This window comes from Prinia subflava, chromosome 25, assembly GCF_021018805.1.
Source record: "Prinia subflava isolate CZ2003 ecotype Zambia chromosome 25, Cam_Psub_1.2, whole genome shotgun sequence".
Classification (NCBI taxonomy): domain Eukaryota; kingdom Metazoa; phylum Chordata; class Aves; order Passeriformes; family Cisticolidae; genus Prinia; species Prinia subflava.
Window position 1 is genome coordinate 4,765,988 of NC_086271.1, and position 13,123 is coordinate 4,779,110.

At 44.5% G+C, this 13,123-nt stretch overlaps 1 protein-coding gene across 3 annotated transcripts in view; it reads right to left on the bottom strand.

Moving 5' to 3' along the window:
- FAM168A (family with sequence similarity 168 member A) overlaps nt 1-13,123 on the bottom strand; it is a 129,400-nt gene that overhangs the window by 57,451 nt on the left and 58,826 nt on the right. For all 3 annotated transcript variants that reach the window (XM_063419278.1, XM_063419279.1, XM_063419280.1), the window contains one exon: nt 6,521-6,608. In XM_063419278.1, coding sequence (XP_063275348.1) covers nt 6,521-6,608 — 88 coding nt within the window. The remainder of the gene's footprint in view (nt 1-6,520; nt 6,609-13,123) is intronic.

Here is a 13,123-nt window from a genome sequence, read left to right on the forward strand (position 1 = left end):
AGGAGCAGAGGAACTTAGGAAAGGAAATAGAAGTGAAGGGAATATGCAGAAAAAGAAGTTTTAAATGGAAAACAATTGATCGTGGCTAAAACAAAGAAAAAAGAGATGGCTCAGAAACACACTAGAAATTAATAAGCTGCCCAAACCCAGTTTCATTCTCTGATATACACACACTAAGAAAGAGGACAACAAAAAACCCCTTATCAATTTTAATACTGAATATACTTAAATACTAAAAAGCCAAAAGTACTGGTTAAAAATTGTCTATATGCAATTTAAGACAGAAATTTGGGAGGGCTCATGCTTAAAAATAAAGCTTCTCTTTTCCCCAGGTGAGTGAAGAACTTCACAAGATGTGCCTGTACCCTATAAAAGCAACTGAGACACAAGAAAATTCTCTGTTCACCTTTTATTTTCTTTAAATGCAGCACTTTTCTCTTCAAAACATGTTTCCAAGGCCATCTGTTTTTTTTCTACCTATGCTTTTTGCTTCTCTGCCTCACCATTTTCCCCCAGCCCTCTTCAAGCGTGGCCATTTAATCTTTTTGTTTCTTTTCCACCACGAGGAAAAACCAAAATCAATATTGCAGCCAAGAAATGAGGCAGAAATAAGCCAGTTGCATGGACTCAGCCGAGCCTGAAGGAGGAGAAGGCCCACAATGAGGTCATTTGGGAAAACAGAACATGAGTTTTGTTTGCTTTTAAGGTCTGAGACTGTTCTGTTTCTTCACAACACAGGGGGACTCAAAAGCCTGTAAAACCTTCTCCAAACAGTTAAAAACAGGGATGTGAGGGATGTTTCCCAAAGTTTCTATGAACTCCTGGGAAGGCTGGCATCCGCTGGGCCAATCTCCAAACTAGATGAGTGGATGTCATAAATTATTCTAGAACCACAGAGTCATTAAGGATGGAAAAGCCCTCCAAGACCATCGAGCCCAATTGTTCCCCAGCACTGCCAAGGCCACCACTGCTCTACGTCCCCAGGAGCCACATCCACATGGCTTTGGAACAATTCCAGGGATGATGATTCCACCATTGCCCTGAGGCACCTCTGCCACCCACAGACATCCCTAATCTGACCCAAACCCTTCTGCTTCCTTCTCCCAAACAAAAAACTGCTCCTCCCTCCTTCCCTTAGTTGTTTTATGCTTTTTACAGCCTCAAGAAAGTCCCTGAGTTAATTCACCAGGAAGATGGTGATTTATGCATCGTTGATCTCAGTGCTGCAACTCAGCAGCTTCCAACGCTGAGGAATTCAGCAGGTTGTTTGGAAATATTCCCGTACGAAAATCACGCATTTAAACATAAAAACAATGAGAGCCTACACAAGTCACAGCTCATTCTTCTCCCAGTCAAGTAGGATTTTCCTGTCTGCTCCATACACACCAATTAATAAACATGAAGAAACGCCAGAGGAGAAATATTCACTGTATCCACTTCATACATTTTTAATCACTCTGAAATCAATTCAACACCCTGAACATGGTTTAGAATTCCTGTTTTACAGACCTGGTAAGCGATGGATCACCTAATTAAATCCAGGAGTGGCATTTCCCAATCAATGGAAGGGGCTGATGTGCATGCACATCTTAGAGCAGAAGGAGAAGGAGAGAGCATCTCAACCCTGCAGTTTGCCTCATGTTCCTCAGTGCTCCCCATGAAAAATGCTGAGGAATGCCAAAAAGAAAGAGGAAAAAATATGAAGTTCATCCCCTTTCACAGAGTAGTTGTGAAAGAACTTGGTTTATCTGGCCAAAGAGTTGGTCTGCCATCAAAGGCCCAGCATTTCCAGAGAGTAATACAGCCAAATTATAATTGTAAGTTAATAAGGAAGGCTGAAATCACGCCTGGAATTATCTTTGTCCCACAGAGAATATGCAAAGGAGGATTAAAAGCCGACAGCAGAAATCCCATCGGAACATCCTTCTGTCTTCTACAACATCGAAGGCCACTGACTTCCAACACCACAATAAATGAAAGGACAGTCAGGAGTAAATGAGGTCACTCCTCACATGTGCAGCTTTGTCTGAGGTTCAACAATGAATACAAATGACAGGGATTAGGACAGGAACACACGTGAGAATGCTTCACCTCATGTCCTGCCAACAAAACCAATGGCCGGAGGGCACAGATTCCCTCTGTTCATCATTATGTCCACACAAATGTTGTGGCTTCACCTTACTTGGGAATTTTCAACTTGGGAGTACTGCAAGCAGCCTAACTCAGGGATGTGTCTTGCCCTTCAGGAGCATGAAGGGGTCTTATGCAGGGAAAGTGTCTCTGCTCTGGAGCCAGGCTGGGAAAGCTGGGGGTGATGTTCACCTGGAGAAGGATCCAGGGAGAGCTCAGAGCCCTTGGAGGGGCTAAAGGGGCTGCAGGAGGACAGGAGACAGGACAAGGGGGAATGGCTTCCCGGAGGGAAGGAATTGTTCCCTGGGAGGGTGTGGAGACCCTGGCACAGGGTGCCCAGAGAAGCTGTGGCTGCCCCTGGATCCCTGGGAGTGTCCAAGGCCAGGTTGGATGGGACTTGGAACAGCCTGGGATAGTGGAAAGTGTCCCTGCCCATGGCATGGGTTGGAATAAGACTTTCTTCCAGGTGCCTTCCAGAAAGCATTCCAGGATTCATCTCTCCCGAGCAGGCGCTGCCGCAGCACGACCTGAGAAACTCCGTGTGCCGGCGTGACGTGACACAAACCCCGCGGAGATTTCCCACCCGGCTCCGCATCTTTGGGCTCTCGGATTTTATTACCATTTATTATTTAGGAATAACTCCGCCGAACACAGAGTCAGCCCAGCGGAGGTTCATGAATCACAGCATCTTATCAGCATATTAATCAGCTCCTGGTAGGGAGAGGGAGAACGGTGTGAGCTATCACAAACACTTTATAGCTTCACGCTTGAAGTCAAACAAGCTCCAGGAGAGACTGATTCTTCACCCCTGATTCCACACCAATGGGCTGATCTATTTACTGCAGCACTGGTGCCTTCCTGGAGTGGGTGCAAGGAAATGGGAAGGGTAACCTGCCAAAGGAAAGCCAAGTGTTGCAGCAGCTCCCATCTGGGGCAGGTTAAGTGAGTTCTACCAAGAGCAAAAAAGCGAATTGGAGGCCTTAAATGCATTTTAAAATTAGCCTCAATTAAAACAACAGCTTACATGAAGACCCAACTTAATTACAGCCTGGTTTAATTAAATAGTAAACAACGCTGAAACACTGCTGCTGATGTTCCAAAATCCACGGAATTAGCGGAGTGGAAGCCGTCACCAGCCGGGCACAAGGAGCCAGGACTTGGAGCACAAACCTGGCACTGGGCACATACAGCTCTGTCTGCAGCCAGAATATTCCCCCCGTGTCACCTTCCCTCTGCTCAGTAGCTGCTCATCCAGCAGCAGCAAACACGGCCAGCAGAAGTTATTCTCCTCCTCTTTCAGTGAAAAACAGGAAGGCAGGTGGAATTCAACAGATCTGGGAGTTCTTAGGATCCCAAAAACGAGATGCAGGAGAAGCCACCAGTGCTTAATAAATCCCTTAGTTCAAACACAGGGATTGTTTTCATAAACATTTCCCCTATGAGTTGAATGATTCTGATTTTATCTCACCAAGTAACTGTATTTTAAAACTTCCTTTTTTAAACTTAATTATTATTTCCCATAAAAAATCCAGCTAATCCAGAGCACACTTGAAGAATGACTTAGGAAATAACTGTCCTTCACACTTCCATTAAGGAAGATCAAAATGGAAAAATCAAAATGAATAAGCGGATGGTTCATCAAGTACTTGAGTATGTGCCAAGGATTTCCCATTCTCCCTAACTCAAGGATTTCCTATTTTCCCTAAGAGCCAATCTGGCAGAAAAAATTGGATTGTTTATCTTGCAATGGACCTCTCTCCCTACTCTGCCAGAAAACAACATGGAAGTCAGAATGAGAAGAAAATCAGATTAAAACTCATTATTTCAGCCCAAAGCTATCATATAAATAAAAACAATAAACAAAATATTAAGTAGTATAAAGCACTCACATTCAGCACAAACCCCCTACCTCACAAAAACATAGAATTCAACCTGCCAGTATCCTGATTACTATTCCTGCTTTGTTTCTGCCTCTATCCCACCTGAGTTTTATTCTACAGGTCTTCTCACAGCTCCTCAGACCACCCTCAGGAGCTGCCTGCCCTTTCTTTACAGAGGATAAAATTTAAATTTTCTCCTCCTCATTTGCTACAGAACTTTGGGTCTTCCATTACATATTCGAACAAATTCCTATTTAAAAGGGTTTGTAGTACTATTTGCCCAGAAAAAAAAAAAATCTCTTCTGTTAAATGCTTTTTGACTTCTGTTTTGGGACTTCACTGTAAGAGTTGAGCCCACTGACTCCTTACCTTCCACCTGGGCAATGGAACAATGCAGCAGGAATATTCCTGCTGTGCTGTCCTACATTTGTTTCTTTGTTTTACCACTGACATAATTGAAGACCTTGTTTTAATTTTTCCAGTCTGATGTGCCTTCAGCTTTTTCCTCCAATATGATCCTGCACATCCACCACTGATTTCTATACATTTACCACAAATTCTGGAAGACAAATGCCTGAAGGATGGTTTGGGATGAAATCAGTTTCTGGGGGCCACCTCCTCCTGACCCCTGCACAGATCAGAGCTGGCACAGGTTGGCCAAGTCAAATTTTACAGAGTTGAGGGCACAGTAGGAACTTCACAGTGATCAATCAGCAGGTTACTGGAGAAGACAACATCCCATTAATGTTGGCACTTGACTAATTCCAAATGGAGTCCTGCAGAATCCAGGTGTTCAAGCCCAGGTTGGACAGGGCATGGAGCAACCTGGTCTGTGGAAGGTGTCCCTGCCCATTGCAGAGGGTGGAAACAGATGAACTTAAAGGTCCCTTTCCACCTAAACCATTCTGGAATTCCATGAATTCCTTCATCTAAAGCAGAATTCAACCTGTAAAATTCTTCTAGAAAGGTCAAAGTTCAAATTCTGACCAATCCGCACCTCAATATTTAAATTAAATTGTCTTATCAAGTGCCAGAAAGAAGCTTCTAAGACACCCAGGACTGTATTAAAGCAGATACAGACATGTACATTGAATGGATATTAAGGTGGAGCTTTAAGCACGTGCCAAAAAAAAAAAATCAAAGTCAAGTGGGAGAGAAGTAGCCTCTTGTGCTGGAAAGCCATAAAATTCCTGTTATTTCCAGAGCAGGAAAATAACTGTGCACTTATGAGCTCGTTCTATCACCCAAGCTCTGCTGGAGACCACAGTCCTCTCACAATGGGGAGATTTTTGAAGAGACTGTTTCATAGAGAATTTTTTTTTCAAGCCTCTCATGCTTTGACTGTGAGACCAAAGTTCCCCCAAGCTACAGTACCTCCAACAAAGCAGCTGCATAAATTGGAATGGGAAACAGAAAGGATGAATAAAAATGGGGCAAAACACCTTTGAGGAACTCTCTGCTCTGCAGAGTCTCAGACAGGGCTCCTCACAGCCCCACTGATCCACCAGCTGGAAGAGCTGCCAAACTCAACCAGAATATTCCATGCACAAAGTAGCTGAGAGTATTTGATGTTCATCTCCATTTCCTGGTAACCACTCTCCCCTGCAAAAGCACATTCCCAAATAATGCTACACATTAGGCGAAAGTCAATGCATGCAACTGGAAATGCAAATACAAAGCAGGAAGCCCTAACACATTGTGACAATCAATAGCTGATTAATTCCCCAAAATGGTATAAAAAGAAGTTTTCTAGGGCTGATTTTGTCAGGGGGTTACAAGATCAGAGCAAGTCAAGGTGAACATAATCCACAGGGAAAACCAGATACACCAGAACTGGGATTTTCTTTTTCCAAAGCACCATTTCTCTGCCAACTGAATTCTTTCCATATCAGTGCACTTTAGTTCCCCTCTAGTTACATAATTATGGTAAACATATTTCAAGGCCAGCCTTTTTCAAGTATTAAGGATGACATTTTTAGACAACTCAGTTCTAAAGAAGGTTTCAAAAAGACATCAGACTTGCTCTTCCACATAAGATTAACTCAACCAAAGCACAACTTGAAATAAAATAATCAGTCAGAAATGTAGCTTAGGTCACCACCTATCACAATAACTGGATGCTCCCAAACAAGGGGCTCTTAGCTGTGGGACCTCACTTCTACAGCTGGATTATTCCAGCCCGTGCACCCCAGTGGTTCAGTGCAGCTCCGGAGGGAAGCTCAGCTCAGCTCGTGAGGCGAGCCCTCCTGCTGACTGCCCCAGCACCTGCTTGCATGTTTGTTCATCTGAAGAAAACCCTTTGGATCCTTTTCCTCAGGATTCCTGGGGCACCCTCTTTGCGTGAGTTCAGCTCCAACTCTCAGCACCCTCGCTGCACTGGCTTTGCTGAAGGGTTTTTCCTGCGAGTCACGTTCCGTTCCGGCTCCCCGGTGGGAAATCTTTCTCCCTCATTAAGGGATTACCCACCAGCACACACAGACCCTCAGGAAAAGCCACAAGCCCTGTCCTACCTGTATAGGCCATGTTCTTCGGGTTTCCATAGGGAGCCCCAGGTTGGACGGGGCTGTAAACAGGATTCATGGTGGAAGACCGGGAACTCTGAGGACAAAAGAAAAGCAGAGTTGAGACGGATGCCTTACATCGGCTCCCGAGTCGCTGTCTGTGCAGAGTCCTGATAGCATCACCCTGTTAGAATTCCAGACACAGAGAGCTGTGAAGGAAGGGATTTACAACCAGACATTACAACCAGATAGCATATTTAATAATTCAAGTTTTGGATCTCTCCGTTAATTCCCACAACTTCTCCAGCGCTGCATATTCTGCCTACAAATGCACCCAGAGCAGATTCATCTTCCACATCCCTGCTCCAGGGGGGCTCAGGACTCATGACCCCACTTCCAGCTTGCAGTGAACAAAGAGGAGGAGCCACAAAGTCAGGCAAGGAATTCACCCCCTTGGAGGAGCGAGCAGTTCTTGGGTGATAAAACCAACGCTGACCTTTCCGAAGGCAGCAGATAAAAAGACCATTTGCCGCTGGCGATGGAGAAGGAAGGGCAGGCCTTGGTGAGCTCTCAGCGTGAGCCGACTGTGAAAACCTGGAGGCCAAGGCTTGGATGCTGTGTGGGGCTGGGCAGGGCGTGCCCCTCATCCCACCTGTGTCCCACAGGGAGACTCTGTCACAGAGCTCACGTGTGCAAGGAGATTTCCACAGCCTTGTGCTCCTCTCTTCGATAAAGATGACAAAGCCCGGTCAGCTTCTTGTGGGTTTTATTAAGAGGAAAGCAAGTAACTTGGGAATTTGTGTCTCCTAACTGTCAGTTAAGCAACTGGCTCAGTTAATTATCTTAATGAAGCACATTTTCAATTCTGATTAATGGGAAAATCAGTCATTAAGCTTTATTAGGCGACGCATTTGTCTCCACAGCTATCTAGTGGTAATTTCATATCAGAACCAAACCCATCTTGCTTCAAAATCTCGGGGTTTTGTTAAAATGTGTTATTTTACAGTTCATAAATAACATTGTTCTCTCTGAACATGTCCCTCATGATGGGGACACAATTTGTTAGGCCATTAACTCGTTTGGCTTTACCTCGGAGAGTAAACAAGTCAAACGTTAAATGTTAGCACCGATTGACTTGACAACAATTAGTGCTTAATTAATTAGCTGTCCCTCCATCCCCCAGTTAGCACTGAAGGAGCTATTCTCAAAGCAAAGGAAATCAGGGTTATTAGCAAGTGGGAAGAGACAGGGAGACTCAGAATTCCATCAGTGGCTTCCCTAACACACAGCAGAGCATTAGGAAGATCAGTGTAAGACCAGGCTGTCAGAGCAGCTGTGGCTGCCCCATCCCTGGAGCTGCCCAAGGCCACGGTGGATGGGGCTTGGAGCACATTTCACTAGTGAAACGTGTTCCTGCCCATGACAGGGGTGGGACTGGGTGAGATTTAACCTCCCTTCCAACCCAAATCGTTCTGTGATTTTGTGAAATAAAATTTATGAGGGTAACGCTTCACCTTTCCATTGTTCCTCCCCAAAAAACACCCAGTGGCAGCTGGACCTGCTCCCAGACAGGGCTGGAATCACGGCTGCTTTTCTAAAGTGCCTTTTCAATGCCAGCCTCATTTCATCTGCACTCTTGTGTGCGTAAAGGGTATAAAAAAAATCGTAATTTGGGAAAAAAAAATGACTGCATATGTGTGGCTTGCATTAGGTGTTGAACCAAATGGTAAAAGCAAAACACTCTTCCTGAGAAGGATGAAAGAAAATGCCTTTTATCCCAGATAAAAAGGTTGTGATCGTGGTGGGAGCTTGAGAGCTTGTGAGGAAGAGGTTTGTGCTTCCTCCCTGCTTTGTATGCAGGGTGGGATTTCCAGACAGCAGGAAAGAGCCCCTGCAAACGGCATTTGGGAGGGATGATTTTCTCTCCCATTCTGCAAGACAATGCCATCCGAAAATACATTTGAAATTCATTGCAGGCACCATGTTGTGGCATTGAAACAGCTACACTGAAATGGGAATAAAACAGGATTAGCAAAATTAAACCTCCTGCACCGCCAGAACTTGCAGAGTTCGCTTGTGGCCATGAATACCCAACAAAAAGACTACTAAAAATTAATTATAAACAGACAAACACTAGAGCTGCTCTACTGCAGGAGCTTCCAGTGTCTCCTAATCCCTGAGACAGCGGCACTCAGTTGCTCCGAGAGACTCCAGCAAGGAGTAACTCCAGCAGGAATGCCATGGGAATAAGCTGCTAGCAAACAGTCCTGGGATCCTTTGTGGCTGTAACCTGGTTACGTGTCCATCTATTGCATCCTTCCCCTCAAAGTGCAGGACACGCTCCCATCGCAGGAGGGAACAGCTCCACGTGAAGGGCAAACAGAGCCACAAGGGAGGTCGGGAATGGGTCACTGTGGCCTTGGCAGCACTGGGGAATGGTGGGACTCCATGACCTTGGAGGGCTTCTCCAGCCTTGGAGGGCTTTTCCAACCTTACTGATTCTGGGATTCTATGACTGTGTCCCCCACCCCTGGGAATCAGGAATCACCACATGTCCAAACTCCCACAGACAGAGGACACCAGAAACATCCCATCCCACTGTTTTCCTCCATCACTGGTTTACTTTGTGCCTTTGGAAACACCATGCCCAGATCCCCCCCATCTCCACAGGGGGGTTTGCAACCCTCATCATTATGGTAGGAAAAGATCTCCAAGATCATCGAGTCCCACCTCTGACCCAATATAAAACCTAAAAGAATCAAGCAGGCATGGAAAATCCAGGATTTTCCCTATCATTATTTTTTAGAACAAAGGAATGAAATCTTTACAAACAGAGAAATAAATCTATTTTGCAGGGTTTCAGAAGAGTGACATGGACAGGTGAGTCTTTCAGGCTCTCCAAAAATTAAACAGTAGCTCTGAACTTGAACAGAGTAAACAATGGAAATGGGAGCTGTTCTGAACAACAGACATTTTTCCATTTTCTTTCAAGTCATTCCTTGTGTCAAGGTGATTTTCCCTTTAAACTCCCATTGCCTTGCTTTCTGTGGCACTGGGATGCAATGCCTTTGGAGAGACTCATTCCTTACACTCTGGAGAGAGGGTGGTCTTTTCTCTATGTGCCAGAAGTCATTTATTTCACATCAGGTGGCACAGAACCAACATGAGAGAGTATGAACAAAGAAAAGAGATACTTTTCTTCCTTGACCTGCACATCACCTCTTGAAATGAATTTTATTCAAATTGCATGCTAATAATATTCAGCCAACGTCTCCTTGAACATGAAAAGGCCTCCTGACCTTACACTCCATGCAAATTCCACTAATTTCCTGACAATTTTTCACTTAAGTCATTTGAAGCTTGACCCTCACTTGGGATCCACCAAACAGTAATTAAATTACCTTCCAATTCATCTGTTAAAGGTTAATTTAGGCAAGTTACCTTTCCCCAAAAAACTCTGGGACAGTGGGCACGAGCTCAGAGATTCGTTTCCACAATGAGAAGCTTCTTCTTTAATTTATTCTTTTTTTAGCGACACCTTAACTTAAGAGTTGATTGATCATCTCTCATGTGAAGCAAAATATTGAACCTGTAATGGAAATTTTTTCCCATTTACAGGAAAACAGGGTTTTATATAATGTGAACACATCAGGCTGACACATGGAAACCCAAACTGGTTTGGGTGGGAAAGACCTTAAAGATCATCCAGCTCCAACCCCTGCCATGGGCAGGGACACCTTGCACTATCCCAGGAATTGCCTTCTCCTCTCCAGGTGAGCACCCCCAGCTCTCCCAGCTGATGTCAGCCTCCCCAGTGGAGGGAAAGAACTAAACCTCATGGAAATGCCTTGGAACAAGGGATTTCACTACAGCACCTGACCTTCCTGATCTCAAAAACCAGCAAAGGGAAAACAAAGTTGATCCCAGAAATTCACAGTCCTACAGCATCTTCCCTCAGATCCAACTCCAAACCAGGACAGGAGCACTCAGACCTTCACTGAGGAGACACAGGAGAGTATCTGGGAGACAGAACTCCAAGGAGGCACATTCTCATCCCTACTGTTTCCTCTGAGATGAAGAACTAAATAAATCTGCACACTTGCAACTGACACTTCCGCCTGACATCTCTAACAGCAAGAAGCCCTTTTGTCTTCATTGTATGAAAAATGAAATGGATAATTTATAAGCATTAAGCAGCTCTTGACTTTGGAATCTGCTGACCTCAGAGTGCCCAAAAAAATAAATGCTGAGGCAGGAAAAATCTCGACCTTTTGTTTGCTGAAGTTTATGATCTGCTTAACAGCCAGAGGATCAAAAAATGGTAATTCAGTTATTAATTCAATTTAATATTATAGACTGCATATTGGAATATGCTAAAGGAAATCCCTGAAAAGGACTGTGAAGATGGGATCACCTGTTGCACAGGTGAACCTGAACGTGGGTGGCAAAATATCTGCACATTGTGTTTGCCTACTTGAATTAGGCAGAGCTTCCACCAGCACCCCTCTGAGCCTAAATAAATGAGAAATCATTGAATCATAGACTCACAGACTGGTTTGGATTGGGAGGACCTTAAAGCTCATCCAGTTCCAACCCCCTGCCATGGGCAGGGACACCTTTCACCAGACCAAGTTATTCTAAGCCTCATTCAATCTGGCTTGAACCAGTTCCACCACAAGAAATTTCAGAATGAGAAAAAACAAAAGATTCTGGCACAGCTAGGGCTATATTAACTTGTTTCTGGAAAAGAAAATGTCTTAATGCAGATGAATTCCTTGCTGCAAATTCACAGTTTTTTATCTGCAAGTCTGATGGATTTCACCAGCAGGTAACCAATAAATACATGTATTTTTTAAAAGATCTAACATATCTGCCCCAGTGAGTCCCAAACCATTCTCAGCAGTTCTCAAATGACTTCCTTGATATATTCCCACTTATTTCTCTAACTTGAGGCCTTGCTGACTCTCCCTTTGGAGATGAACCCTGTGTACTCTTGTACTCAGTGCTCTCCGACTGAGCCACGGCCTCCTCCAGCTGATTATCTCCATTCTTTTATCTTCCCTACCCTCCTTCATTATGTTCTGCTGAAAAGGCTTCCTGGAATACACAGCTTGAGGACACTTCTCCCTGCTCCTTCCTTTCCACAAGCACTGCCTTGGGAGATTTGGGTTGGCCACTAGGAAAAGCCTGGATTATAAACATCTATCCCACAACATCACCCAGTCACTACAAAAAAACAAACCAAAATATTCTTGTTTATCTCTCTTATCTCAGCCTTCTCGAGCTGCTTTAGACTGTTCTCCCAGCCAACCACTGCTCCTTCTCCTAAGAGAAGCTGCACTGCAGGAGTCAGACAGAACAACCAGACACAAAAGTAATATCCATAAAAGACAACTTCTGACAGTAATAAATATAACCTTCCCCCCTTCCAAGCTCTTTAAATATATGAAATAATTGATCACCTCTTTGGCTTTGTTTTACAGATGCAGAGAAGACGCAGGAGAGCAATGGGTTCAAGGGTAAGCTCACTGGAAGCACTGGAATAGGTGGAATAACCATCCCTGGAAGTGTTCAGGGAACAGGGGCCCGTGGTGGCCTTGGCCTGGGTTCACAGCTGGACTCAATGGTCTCAGAGGACTTTTCCAACCTAAATAACTCCATGATTCTAAGGGAAACCAGGCCATACTGGCAGGACAAGATTCAGGTGTAATACCCATTTTCTATCACATTATCCTCAAGGACAAGCTTAAATTTATGTTTTGCTCCAAAATTTCCGACCACTACCACAAATCACCCTCCCTCCATTTTTAAAATTACTCCCCACAAAATGGGAGAATCCCTTTGAAGCTATATCCTGAATATTGAAAAATCACTCCACCCCATGGATTCCCACAGGACAGACATCTGAATTTGTCTGGGAGCCCATCACACTGTACAAAGCTGGCACATCAGCAATACAATATTCCTGGAATTAAAATCAGATGAGGACAGAGATGTCCTTTTAATGACAGACAGATCAGGCTTCTCTGGGCTTTATTTGGACAAATCCACGGTGCTGCAGGTTTTGGCTGTAATTTGTCACTGTGTTCTTTAGCAGTCTTCACCCAGGTCCTGTTCTCTGGTCCTTTCTTGGATTTCTTCTCTGGTCAAGACTGGAAACCCAAGAAAGAGCTGAAGGGCAGCTCCAGCCCTGCTTTCCCATCAGGCAGCACAGCAAATCTCTCCCTGTCCTCTTCTCTTCCTCTGCTCACGTTGATGGATGGACCCAGTCGGGGTTCAGAGACTGGGAAACAGGAAAATGAACAGTGCAAACAGAGGGGATCAATTCTCCCTAATAGTCCCTTCTTCCTTAAATATTTTGGGATCTTCATTCTGAAACAAAGCAGTACCAGGGAAGATGAAGGAAGGCCCAGACTAAATCTGTCAGCAGGAAGGGAGCTTTGGCAAGAAGTTTGTTTATCATCGTCTTTTTGTAATTTCGTGTTGGCAAGAGGCTCTGTGTTAACAAGCCCAGGAGCCTGAAAGTCTTTCCCATCCATAGGACAGGCAGACAGTGGCATTCCCTCACTCCTTTTGAAAACCAAGCTACATGGAAGAAGAAAAAGAGGCTCC